General features: G+C 41.2%; 2 protein-coding genes across 2 annotated transcripts in view; one reads left to right on the top strand and one right to left on the bottom strand.

Annotated features, from left to right (window-relative positions):
• The first annotated feature begins 588 nt into the window (after window positions 1-588).
• On the top strand, window positions 589-2,242 carry LOC118098214 (putative transcription factor SOX-14). The gene is made up of 6 exons (XM_035141835.2): window positions 589-894; window positions 1,077-1,144; window positions 1,251-1,319; window positions 1,457-1,613; window positions 1,789-1,896; window positions 2,019-2,242. Exons 1-6 carry the CDS (start codon window positions 589-591, stop codon window positions 2,139-2,141), a joined length of 831 nt encoding a protein of 276 aa, XP_034997726.2. The 3' UTR covers window positions 2,142-2,242.
• Window positions 2,243-8,119: 5,877 nt separating this feature from the next.
• The window catches only part of LOC118098213 (potassium/sodium hyperpolarization-activated cyclic nucleotide-gated channel 1), a 68,244-nt gene continuing 63,227 nt past the window's right edge, over window positions 8,120-13,136 (bottom strand). Inside the window, exon 8 of the mRNA XM_035141834.2 lies at window positions 8,120-10,250. Coding sequence (XP_034997725.1) covers window positions 9,151-10,250 — 1,100 coding nt within the window. The 3' untranslated portion in view covers window positions 8,120-9,150. The remainder of the gene's footprint in view (window positions 10,251-13,136) is intronic.

Consider the following 13,136-nt stretch of genomic DNA (forward strand, 5'->3'; position numbering starts at 1 on the left):
TCCTTTGTATTCATAGTTTTCATCTGAGTAAACCACAAGTTGATTTTATTTTACCCCTCAGATATGCTGATTTGTGTTCTGTCGGAACTACTTCCAATTTAAATGTCTCATTAAACATCTACAGACTTAAAACTTCCACTTCTCTTTTGGTTCTGTCTGTTTTACAACCATGAAAAAAAAACACTTCATTATCATAGCTGTGTTGTGATTGTATTGAGTTTATGTATTGAATGTGTGAGATTTATTTTGTGAAAAACAAGAAAACATCAGTATTGTATATATATATATATATATATATGACAATTATGGATGTTATAATACATAATATGTGATCCTGTACGAAAAAATATAGATTAAAGAAAGAAAGGAAAGAAGAAAGGCGTGTAAAAGATAAAAGGCACAATTGGTGCATATAGAACATTTTAAGGAGAGATCAAAGTCAATTAGAATGTTCGTTGGACTACAAAGTGACGTTTAGCATCAGTTGGGTCATTTCACCTGTGAAGCTCAGCGAGAAACACACGGAGAAACTTCTGGACGGAAAATCTACATTTCTTCACTTAAATCTCAAAGACTCAGCTGATGATAATGGATTTTAACGCTCATGTCTACGGGTTTGTGGAGAATACGGAGATTTACGATGAGCTGGAGGCGACCTGGGCGATTGTAAGGGAGATTTGTGGAGAGATGAGTGACCCTACACATCCTCAGGCCGTCCCGGTTGATGACTGGTTTTACCCCCTGGAGGGGACAACTGCTGAATACACCCCCCTGGTGGCTACAAGTCTCACCTTGGAGCAGCTGCTGGAGGATCTACGCGCTGACCTGGTCGCTCCACTGATTTACCAGCAGCAGAGCTTCCTGCAGCCGAGCCCCATGCACTGCCAGACACAGGTAAGGTCCTAACTGCAGGTTAGAGATAGATTCACAAGAACTGGATCAAAATATTGACAATGTTAAGATCGGGACAGTGATTATACAAGGGTCTGGTATAAATATGTGCAGGTTGTGTTTTTGACTGATGACACAGAGGATGCAGTTTGTCTGACCTGTTTTTTGTCTTTTCACATCTCAAGTTTGACAATCAGCCAACAGTGACTCACACTAAACACCTGGAGGTGAAGCTGAGACCTATTGGAGTATTGTAAGTAACGCGCCCGCCCACCCACCCACACACACACGCACGCACACACGCACACACGCACACACACACCTTTATCTTCAAACCGTGTCTGATTGTGTTTCTGTAGTGATGGAAAGGTGATTTACGGGGCTCCAGGAGACAGAGTTCCTCCTCCAGTGAACGTCTGCATTCCACAGTAAGTCTGGTTCCCTCTCGTCTTACATTTCATATATTTATATTGACTTGTGCACCAAGGTCCCAGTTAACATGTTAGTTTCTTTCCTCACAGTGGTAATTCATGCTCTCTGTCTGTTTTGTTCTGTTTCCCCACAGAAAGAGAAAGCGTGTGATCGAGGAGGATGACGACACGCAGTACGTCAAGAAGCCGCCCAACGCCTTCATGCTGTACAGGAAGGAGCAGAGGCCGAAAGTTTTGGCCGAACTCATAAACTCTGACTGTGCGGCCGTCAACACCTTCATTGGACAGATGGTAGGTGTCTGAGACTCTGTGTCACTCAAACTTCACCTCACCGAGCAGCGTCTAAGACAACACTTCTTAAACCTCTGGATCTGTTCAAATTGTGTTTGTCCACTTGTCAGCCTGCAGTTACGTGTAGTTGTGTGTTGCTGTGTGCACTGTTAACTGACATGTTGTGTGTCCACAGTGGAAGGCGCTCTCTAAAAAGGAGCAGGAGAAATATTATGAAGAATATAGGAGGCTGAAGCGGATCCACAACCAGCTGTACCCTGACTGGTCAGCAAGGGACAATTATGTAAGTTCACTGCTCCCATACAACTCATACATGTTCACGTTGTTACTCTACATGATGCAACACTGAGGTTTTATCAGCTGGCGTCAGATAGAATGTTTAAAGTATTTATTTTTTGTTTACAGGGAAAAAAGAGGAAGAGGAGCCCGAGGAAAGCTTCAGCTAAGACTGTCAATGGGGTCTCTCCAGGAAGTGGCCGTCCTCCCCGCTTTGCTCCTTCATGGAGAAATCCACGGAACATGTCATAAGGAGCAGTTTGAGCCTCCTCCCCTCACAGCACATCTGCAGCTGTGCTCCTCTCCACTGACTCTTCTTTTTAGCATTTTTACCTTGAATGACCTTCAATGAATCTCAGTCACTCTTAGTGTTTTTTAAAAGGTTAGAAACTTTTAACTTTTGACCAAATTTTGCCTCTAAGATATTATTTTTTTATCGGTATTTGTGTTGTTGTACTTTTTTTTATGATTATAAAGCACTTTGGCTCAACTCATGTTGTTTTTAATATCTGCACATGTTAACAAAATTAAATGATTCCTCTTATCACTTCCTGGTCTGAGTTTTGATCTAAAGTTTGATTTTAAATACTTGATAGCATTCAGTTTAGTTTTACACAATCATGTATGAGTCTTTGTGGGAGTTATTCTCATGCGGAGTCCTCAAAGTTTGGTTTTAGATCAGAGCTTCATTCCTTAAAATCATCGGCTGAGACATTCACAGTTCCATCGTAACTCCATGGACTGAGTTCATTTTAGCCTGCAGTAAAAATACAGCAAAGTAAAAAGTAAAGTTCCTGCATTAAAAACCTCCTGCCCCAGTTTAAGCACATTAATATTATCATATAGATTTAAAGCTTTGCATTAAAAGTAGTGATTACTTCCGTCTGACATACATGACATCGGTCTGGCTGTTGATGTCCCACTGATGGTTACTTTTAAGAATATATTCTTCTTCATAAAAATAATATTGACTCAACACTTTTGCCAACCTTGAGTTACAGGTGGATCAATGGGGGTCAAACCTAAGCCTGTAACCTTATTTGAATCTTATTTCAAAGGAGATAATGCCCACTAATCCTAACCATAGCCATGCAGGCCGGGAGGAGAGGACAAAGCCTAACCTGTATGAAAGAAAGGGAGTGACGGGCTAAGGAACACTGGCAGGAAAGAGTTTTTGATTTAGCATGGTTGACAAGTGTAACCTGGGAGTTAGACCTATTTTACTTATGCATGACAGCCTGGTTTGACATCTCTGCTCCCTGGAGACAACCTAAACAAGCCTTGAACTGACTCACGATATCCTGACTATGCCACAAAGAACCCAACAACTGTATCTGAGTGAAAGTAGCTTCCATTGCTCTGTCACGTTAAGTAAATATAAATAATGTTTGAGTGACAATTACCTCCACCGAGGAGTTTATGCTTTGCCCTGTCAGTTTGTTTGTTGGTCAGCGGGATTACTCCAAAACTGCTGTTCAACCTTGCAAAGGAATAAGTGATGTGATAACACTTCCGATACAACTCAGGAACCATTGACCACACTTTCTGGAAGTGATGATTACCTTTGGTGAAAATCTGACCAATTTTAAAATAAAGGGTTTGTTTTGCAAATGTAACTTTAACTGTTACAAACACTCATAGTGCAGTTATTTATTATATTGGAGATAGCATTCTGTTTAGATAAATATGGGGCTGGAAAAGCGCTTTAAAACAATATGAGAACCTTTTTGTCACAGTTCCCCCAAAAAGTTCAAACTTTTTCAGCCCATATCTCCCGAGACACATGGAATTTCCGTTCCTTAGTTTTTCTCATATGATCAAATCAGAACTCCAAATTGACTGTTTATGGTGTGGCACAAAAGTGTGATGATATGACATGGAATGACCCATGATTACTTTGACCGTTGTCTCCTTTTCCAAAAAAACAAACAGCTTGTAACACTAGTCCTGTTTCAACTGTGGAAATAAAGGGAAGAGCACATATCGGTCATTGGTGTGGGTGTCACTCACCCTGGTCAGCTCCGCTCTCCTCTTCGTCATGGGTGGACTTGGGTGGCTCGCACTGTCGGAGCATGAACTTGTCATTCATAGCAACCCTCTTCACCCGGTTTTGGATAGGGCAGCTACTTCTGATAAGATTGCACTAGAAGGACTAGGATGTTTTTCTTTTTATTCTTTTTTAATACGGACTAATAATGTTGGCTGTAGCACAATTACCAGTGTTTAAGCGTACTAATCAGGCTTAATTTGCTCAATTAAGACCGCCTATCTCTTTAATTAAATAGAAGATGAACAATTTTACCAGCTCAATGGAAGATGGATGGTTGTGCCCTTTTCACAGTATAACTGACAGAACAGATATGCAGCTTTAGAAAGACACAGTGGACGCATACAGTATGTTGTGCTGCTAAACGGCAGAGACCCTCATTCAAGGCTCCACTGTACTCATTGGAATGACTGTCACAATGACTTAAGATGTGTGTGTGTGGGATTGAGAGAATAATAATAAACACCAATAAATAATTAATTACAGCATTAACAATAATTAAAACTTACGCCGTGACAATTGTGATAAGACCTTTTCATATTGTTTCATCTTTAAATGCTAATAACGATTATTTATTTATTTTTTAGATCTATTTAATGCCAGAATATTGTGAAAAGTATCACCTTAAGCATTTTTTCCCCCCATCCAACCAACAGCAAAAAACAAAAGAAATTAAGGTTGTGAAAAAATGTGACGAAGAACGCAATCAATCATGTTTGAGAAGCAGAAATCAGCAAATATAAGTCATAAAAACACAAAATATTTTATTATTCGATCATTAGAATAGCTGCTGATTAATTTTCTGTGGCTCAACTAAACATTCCAAATCAGTGTAGCTCTAATGTTGTTGTACAAGACACCTTAGCCTGCATTAAATAACTCTAGTAAATGTGTGCATGGTCATACAAAGAGAAGTATTTTGGAGAGCTGCTTTCAGACATTCACTCAACTCTGGAGGGGCTGTATGTGTGAACGCAAATGTGCGAGTGAGAGCCTCCGGACTTTCTCCGAACAGTCCCCTGACAAAAAATCAGCAGAATGTCCGAAGTAGCCGATGGGAGGACACAGCAGGAGGTCCTCCGCAGGATGCACAGGGGGGCGACTGAAACAAAAATGAAAAAAATAACAAAAAGAATATAAATAAAAAAAAAAAAAGTAGAAGACAGACGAAGATGTCAAGAGAGCTTTTGGTGTAAAGGAAAAACATGTGATCTCTGCTGCATTGTGAAGAGGAACCTCCTGAGAAAGTTGGGATCCAATTCTGGAGATCATCCAGAGTTCATGTCTGAAAACAGCCTCAGATGACTGAGAAGTGGCTTGGTAATGAATAGAAGTCCCAGGTGACCACACACAGACAGATTCCTCACCTCAAAACGACACTGTTCTGACTCCTCTCCGTCACTGCCTCATCTTTGATTTCATTTCTGCATTTGCTTCCCCCCTCAAATTGCAAATAAAAACAAAACGCACACTGCCCGACAACAGAACGACACACACTTGCTTTTAAATGACAATTTGTCGTTTATTTTCTATATTTTAAAGGTTTATTATTTACAAACAAAAGAAACAAAAAAAAAATCAAAAAGATTTTTTGACAAACACTGTTTGTCTGCATATTGTTGTAAGAAAGTCTACATTTACCTTTCTTTCGTCTGTATCAAATAACCAACTAATAGTTCGTTGTCTCTAAACCTTGGATTACATGAGCATGAGCTGAACAATAAAAGTGTGAGCGGCACCGAGGAGGGCGGGGGGGCTCGCTGCGGCCCCGCCCCCCGCCCCGCTACGCACATCATCAGTAAACATATGAAACCTGTGGTCGTCGGAAACCAAACGAGCATTTGGTTTGTCCTCTCTGGGCATTATACTCAGTTCTTTTTGCATCTCTTTATTATTCTTTTTTTAATCCTCAAACCAACAAAACAAAACAGAAAAAAAAAGAAATATACAAATATATGTGCTGGTTTGTTGAGAGTCTCTATACTGCTAATATGTAAGCTCATTAGTTTTGTGTTGTACATCACCATTAATGCCCATTCCATTATGTTAGTTTGTGATTGGTATAGTGAAAAAAAGCACATAGTTGGGAAGCTCTCCCTCCAAAGGCAAGTATCAAAAACAGCACAAACCAACAGTGCTGCTATCCATCTTGACTGTGCACTAGTTCCTATTCACTATGGCATATTCACGATTAAGCGCTCTCTGTTGTAGATAGAACAACCCCCTCCCTCCCCTACCTCCGACCTACTCATTTAGAACCTCGTACAGGATCAGGGCAGCGCAAACTCTCGGGGATATTGCTCCCTTTTCGGACTCATTCAACATCCCTAACTCTTGCTGAAATAATCCCTACCTTTTCTTTTGTTTTTCCTTCTCTAAATTATCAGAAAGTGCAATTTAAATAACAAAGACAATGACTCAGAATGTTTTGCTTTGGCCAGTTTTCCTTCCACGCATCAATATTCATCCCAAACATCAGCGACTCGCGACAAAGAAACGTACAAAGGTTCTTCAAATTTTGAGTGTGAGTTGACTGCGAAGTCAAAAGATTGCACTTTTTTTTTTTTTAACTTTTAAACTGTACACGACCTCATTAAATATCCTAAACAGCTCGACTGAGAACTTGAGGAAGAAAAAAAACCTGGCTCTAGATAGAAGTTCACATTGTAAGTTAAAAAGGTACCAATTGGATAAACGGAGACATTTGGCCATCATCATCGCTTGTTCCTTCCCCGTCTAAAAACACTGAGACATAGAACACGTAGAGTATAGTAAGAATGAACAGGCGGTCGTGTGCAGGAAGTGCCCCCCTCCATCCCCCCCCCCGCACGCAACGAGCTTGCACGCTTAACGAAGGATGGAACATGGCTATAGTTTAGGCACGGATACTTAAGAATGTCCATGTGAAGAGTCAATGCTTCTGTTCACACACACACACACACAGAGTCTAGGCAGACGGACAGTGAACGAAACGTAATCTAACATTAACATTTAACGTCAACATTTTTGAGATAGTATCTTTTTTTCTTTTAAGTATTTGTGACAGTGCATGCTTTCATGACAACTGGTGGATCGGCTGTATCGGTACACTATCGACATAATCTGGAGCCAAGACTTGTGGTCTTGTTCAAAAACACGTCATCACCAAGGGCTTAGTCACTCCGAACTGATGGTGCCTTGAAAACCATGACTCTACGTAGAAGTAGTGAAATGACAGAACACAGACAGGGAGGGCTGGAGCACGATGTACAATCAACAGTGTGTGCAGGAAAATGACCTGTGAGCCGTAATGGCTGCACAGTCATCAAATACTTTAGCTATTATAAGATTAAAATATTTGAAATCCTTTTTTCTTTTTCTTTTTTTTTTTTTTGTTTAATAGAGTGAGTCACAGTATTCTGGCTTGACCTTGCTTCCCCCATCTCAGCGTCAGTCTGGGTCAGTTGAGAGTGGCTAAGCCTACGTAATGGATTTACATGAGAGAGAAACCTTAATGCAAACCAGCGTTTCCCCCCCCCCCTTCCCCGACTTGCAGAGGCACAGAAAGACCTCAGTGAAAATTCGAACCCCTCTACACCCTTGAGAAACTGGATCGCTGACGTCTTTAAGCAAAAAAACGTGTGTGTTGAAAATGTGCCGGGCTCTTCAACTACAGCAATTGTGATGTGAGAGCGTACAGTACAGTTTGACTCGAGAAGCAGATGAGCAAGCACTGAAATCTAAATTAAAAATGTAAAACATATGAGCCTCATTTCTGTCCTTTAATAATCCATCTCACAAAATAATCAGTTTGACTATTAAAACAAAAATAACTGTTCCTAAAAAGAGCTGCTTTTGGGAAATGAGGCGACAGAAAAGACGTGTTTTCTCTACGATGTGAATGTAGGTATATGTTCACTCGAACTATACTAGAACTAGGAGTAGTATACGGAGAGAGAGGGGGGTTATTAAATGTCATTAGCATTAAGTTGTGCTAGCTATTGCATTAAGGTTTGTTTATCTCTTATGAAACGTACGCATTTTTGTCTCGTAACCTTTTTGTCGCATTTAGATGATCCAGGTTCCTGATAGAAGTAAGACATTGTTATGATAGAGAATGCACCACACAGTATCTGTAAATACTAGCTCTACAAAACTATTTACAGCACACATATAGGTAATCTTTATGTCACAGTCTATTGCATAATGGTGATAATCTTTAGTTTATAAATATTATAAATATACACAGAATTTCTAAGCAACGTTACATAACATCTCAGCCATCTGAAATCAGAAATAGAAAAACAATAGCATCCATCCATATCTTTCTCCACACTCCAAACAAAAAAATACAGAAATCAGCATTTCTATTATCTATTCCCTTTTTGACCCATAACACTGTCAAGAGTTTGTTTGCGAGCCGCTGTGGGGATATAGCAGCTCAGCAGACTGGATTCTCATCGCTGAAAGCAACACAACACTTAGTTACAGTATTCGTTGGTTTCTGGGATGGAGGTTCAGGAAAATCGGCGTGTGAGATTTATTTTTACGTGTGCTTTCTGAGATTATTCGTCAGAGTTGCTCGCACTTATTATTCCACAGTGGTGCCTAAAGCTTCTTAATGGGAGAAGATGATTTTCCTCTTCCTCAGTGGTAAAAAAAAAGAAAGAAAAAAAGTCATTGTCGTAATCCACAATGCATTCCAGTTTTAAAAAAGAAAGCAAAAAAAGCAAAAAAAAAACTTACATCATATATGATTCTTTATATTTCTCAGAAAGGAAGACTGATGTTTATACTACAGCTTTTAAATTGCCATTGCCAAATATTGTAGTTGGATTTTATACACAGTCACATACACACACACACACACCTCGCACACATCATCCATCCACACAGCTATACATGCATACATACATATATATATACATATATAAATGTATGTATGTTTATAGCAGCATATATATATATATATATATATAAATGATTAATATGGCGTAAAAGAAACAGATGTGTCTGTATAATATACATTCTTAAGTTTAGGGAGACAATGTGTCTAAAATATAATACAAGGGCTTATATGTACAGGATTTCTTTGAGGTTATTTTAGAATAAAACCGGAGAGAAACAAAAATGCTGGAGTTCCTCATTTTCATCTCTTTTGCTGTATCTCCATCTTTAAAATTGAATCCAAACATGTTTAAGTTTAAAAAATGAAAAGGGGGAACAAAAATGGGATCATAAATTTGATGCAAAACGCATTTTGTCTTGCTCAGTCTCCGTACTGCTCAGGACAGAATCTCTCCTCGATCCGGGGGATTCCCTGTGCTGGGTTGAGGATGAAGATGCTGCCGCTGCCACTGCCGCCGCCGCCGCCGCTGCCGTGGCCGAGCGAACCGGGGGCAGAGCTCCTGATGACATCTGCCGGAACAAGTTGACCCGCTGGGGCACCGTAGTGCGGATGCCACCCTGCAGATTCATTCCCTGGATCGCTGCTGCTGATGGTGGCACGATGGAGGCCAGAGAGTCTCCTGAGGCTGGGTGCACCCTGGGCCCCAGAGATGTGTCATGTGGCAGTGACGGTTGGGAGGCCGATAAGTGTCGGACATCTCGACTCAAGCTGCCTGACTGAAGAGCCTGTGTGCTCTTGTGCATGTCTCCCCGCTGAGGTGAAGGGACCTGCTGCTGCTGCTGAGGCGACGGCTGCTGCTGCTGTGCTGCAGAGGTTGCAGCTGCAGTTGACACAGTGGGCTGCTGAGCAAGCTGCTGCTGTGTGGATAGAGATGGTTGGGCGAGGGGCTGCTGGATGAGTGACAGCTGGGAGCCTGTGCGCGAACCGTACTGGAAGCTCCGGCTTGCCAGAGGGGTCTGCACGGGCGGACTGCACATGGCAGCCGTGAAGGAGCAGGGCGACATGATCGCTCCCTGCTGCTGCAGCGGGGTCTGTGGGTTGATCGAGGAAGAACTCAGGTTGCCATGGGAAACACTGGGTGCGGGGTACATCCCCTGCGCTGCGGCAGCGGCAGCAGCCGGCAGCATGCGGGCAGCGGAGGCATTGGCTATAGCTGAAGCACTGAAGGTCAGGGGTACTGAGGACTGCTGGAGCTGATTGGTGCCGAAGGCAGTGGAGAAGGGCGGCTGGGCTGGTGAGTTAATGATGGAGTTTCCTGACATTGGAGTTGAGTTCATCCCGCTGACCGACTGTTTGCGGTCCACCATCATCACCATCTCCCTGTCCTGACGGATAATCTGCTTCAATATCTCGTTCTCCTGCGTGTTGAAAACGCCGGCGTTCAGATCCTTCTGGAACTTCTGCAGCAGCAATGAGTTCTTCTTCCCTGTTGGGGTGCAGTCGGGAAAAGTGAGCACATACAGCCATGGCAAACTTTGGTTACACTAAACCACAGGGACAGGGCAGAATTGAGGACAGTATTCATAAAGATTGCAGCTTGTAGACTTTAGTAGTAAGACTGTAGCATATTTGCATTTGCACAGAATTTCAAACAGAAGTTTCACGTTCCTGATTCCACCAAATGGTCTAATCGTACAAGCTGCATCTTTTCATGTCCACTAAGTGTTGTCATATTGAATAAAAAGTGTGGAGAACATTGTATGGTAATGACTATGGAGAAGTATACAGAGGAGTGAAGGACACACAAGGAGACAGAAATTACTAAAAGTGTGACGTGATAGCGTAGACTGTGAAAAGGTGCTGATGTGGACAATGGGACACAGAAGAATACTGATGAGTTGTACCCACACACGTTACTGGACAGTTTTTTTAAGAAGAGAAGACAAAAGGTCTAAGCTGGAAGAATAAATTTAAAGTCACATTCTATTTAAATCACAATGACAACTCGACTAAAACACACCACAAGGACACTCAGATAACCTTTAAGAGTTTCTAAGGTTAAATAAAAACAAAAAAAAAGGACATCAACAAAGATCTATTCCTACATACACACTACTGTACCTTACCATAGATATTTTATAGGTAAATATTAATACATAATAATAAACCTTATACATCTTACCACAGAATGCCATGTTATCGTTATCGTTTATAGTTGCATGAAATTATCTGGACGTTTGCATCTATTTTAGTAAAGTATCTACACGATCGTATAATAACAATAAATTGTTCCCTTAATAAAGTAAATATATAGTTGTGCACTCTAAAGAACTCTTTCCCCAGCTCGTCATAAAGTCCTGAACCATGGTAATAAAGGTTTGACAGATGCCGTCGCGCAACACCAAACACGTTTGAGGCTTTGGGAGTTCAGGAGCATACCTGTGGTAAAATGCTACTTAAGGCATGAAAGACGTCTTGAAACTGTTTTCTTATTGGAGAGGGAGCTGCCACATCAGGTGATAATGATAATAAAGATTAATGCTCCCTTTAGCACGTTTGCTGCTGAATGACTGTGTCCGCATTTATTGAGAGGATGCGTTTTCTTGTAATTACTTTTGACCTTGCATATCGACGGGGCTGCGGAGCATTATTTGTCGCTAAAGAAGACGGAGTGGAATTTCAGTGCGCTGAAGGCTTTAGCCACAGTCACTCAATCACTAAGCTCCGTCCTTGAGGACAGAATATTTTCTCCGGCAAGTTTCCCGGTCGAGTCTGCAGCCCTTGCTGGACGGCTCTCTCCTCCCCAAGGCTGCTAACAACCCATGCATTCAGCTATAAGAAAGGACCTTTACTGCCTTAGCAGCTGAAAGTGGATGGATGTTGTGTTTATTTTTGCCGTAGGCGTCTCAGAATCAAGTTCCTCGCTTCACGTTCACTTTGACGGCAACAGACACTACAAGGTCGGGTAGTAAGGAGCTAAAGAACTAGCACCACACACTTGACTATAGCACTACTGTGAACTTACAAGGCTGCTCTCACTGCATTTTTAAAGGTGACGAGGTTAAACTCTGCAGATCGGAAAGGACAACACATGTTTGTTATTTTTCCAAACAGAACCTGGTGAGGATGTGAATATTTGCTGGTTTCATCAACAAGGTGGTTGGATGAGGGGTTATTTCTGTGATTTCAGGCCATTTGGCATCAGTCACTGTGTAAAATATTCATAATTTTAAAAGGGGAAATTGTCAGTGAGGTGCACTGTAACACGTACAAACAATTTTCTGAATCAGGCAGAAGATGCAGCTCATACAAATTGCACTGTTACCGGCCCCTGTGACGTATTCCAGGGTGCGTGCCATCTGTCTCATGTGCTGCCCTCCTAGATTTTTTTCCCTCTGGCCTCCTCTTATTTCTCTCCTCCTCTAATCTCTTCATCTCATCTCATCCTTTTTGTTATTCGGTTAATCTCCTCATCTCATCCTTTTTGTTATTCAGTTAAGGGCGTGCAAAAGATAAATAGGCCCATAAAACATTTATCTGACTTTAAGAGCTACAGTATACAGTATACAGCTATATACACACTTTGATTTAAGTTATTTTCAGCATATTATATGCAGAATATTTCACTTTGCATCTCTACTTAAAAGCTGATATTTTTCTGTAGCTGGTTCCAGCTTGATGGATGAAGTTTTTCCATCGGTAAAAACAATGTGAATAGCTATGATAGCCTCCTGTCATTTTTGTATTTAGCATGGAGTATATAGGTGCTGTCACTTTTGAAGGAGGTAGATATGAGGTAGAGGGGTGGTTGGGCTGGAGGTAAGGAGGATATAAACCTATTCCGCCCAAACAAAATGTGTGTATATCATAAGCTTTTCATATAATTTGGAACCTGTGCAGTTGTGATCGGGGTGTGCAGCTGAAGAATTGCGGTTCCGGCAATACACCATCGCATCAAATGACTAATTAATACCAAACTTGATAGTAAAAATTTACACTTGAACAAACATCATTGTGATGAGAACTTCTATAACTAAAATGACAATTTATTTGACGTGCACTTAGACTTTTTAGTTCAGTCCCATCCGCTAACATAGAGGAGGCCGGGGTTTTACCTATACTGTAACCAGACACCAAGGGGCGATCAATATAATTTGGCTTCACCTTTGGGGAACTCTCATGTTGTCCATCTTTATATACAGTCTATACAGTCTGTTATGAACTAACCACGAGCCACTTCCATATAAAGGAAAAGTTTTAGTTGTACTTAAAAGTGCATCACAGTGAATGTCAGAGACCCCTGTGAAATATGTACACACACAATTCCAGTGACATGAGATACTGCCCTGCTCTGGCCACTGTATTGACCTTA

The sequence above is a fragment of the Hippoglossus stenolepis genome, chromosome 18 (assembly GCF_022539355.2).
Source record: "Hippoglossus stenolepis isolate QCI-W04-F060 chromosome 18, HSTE1.2, whole genome shotgun sequence".
NCBI lineage: Eukaryota > Metazoa > Chordata > Actinopteri > Pleuronectiformes > Pleuronectidae > Hippoglossus > Hippoglossus stenolepis.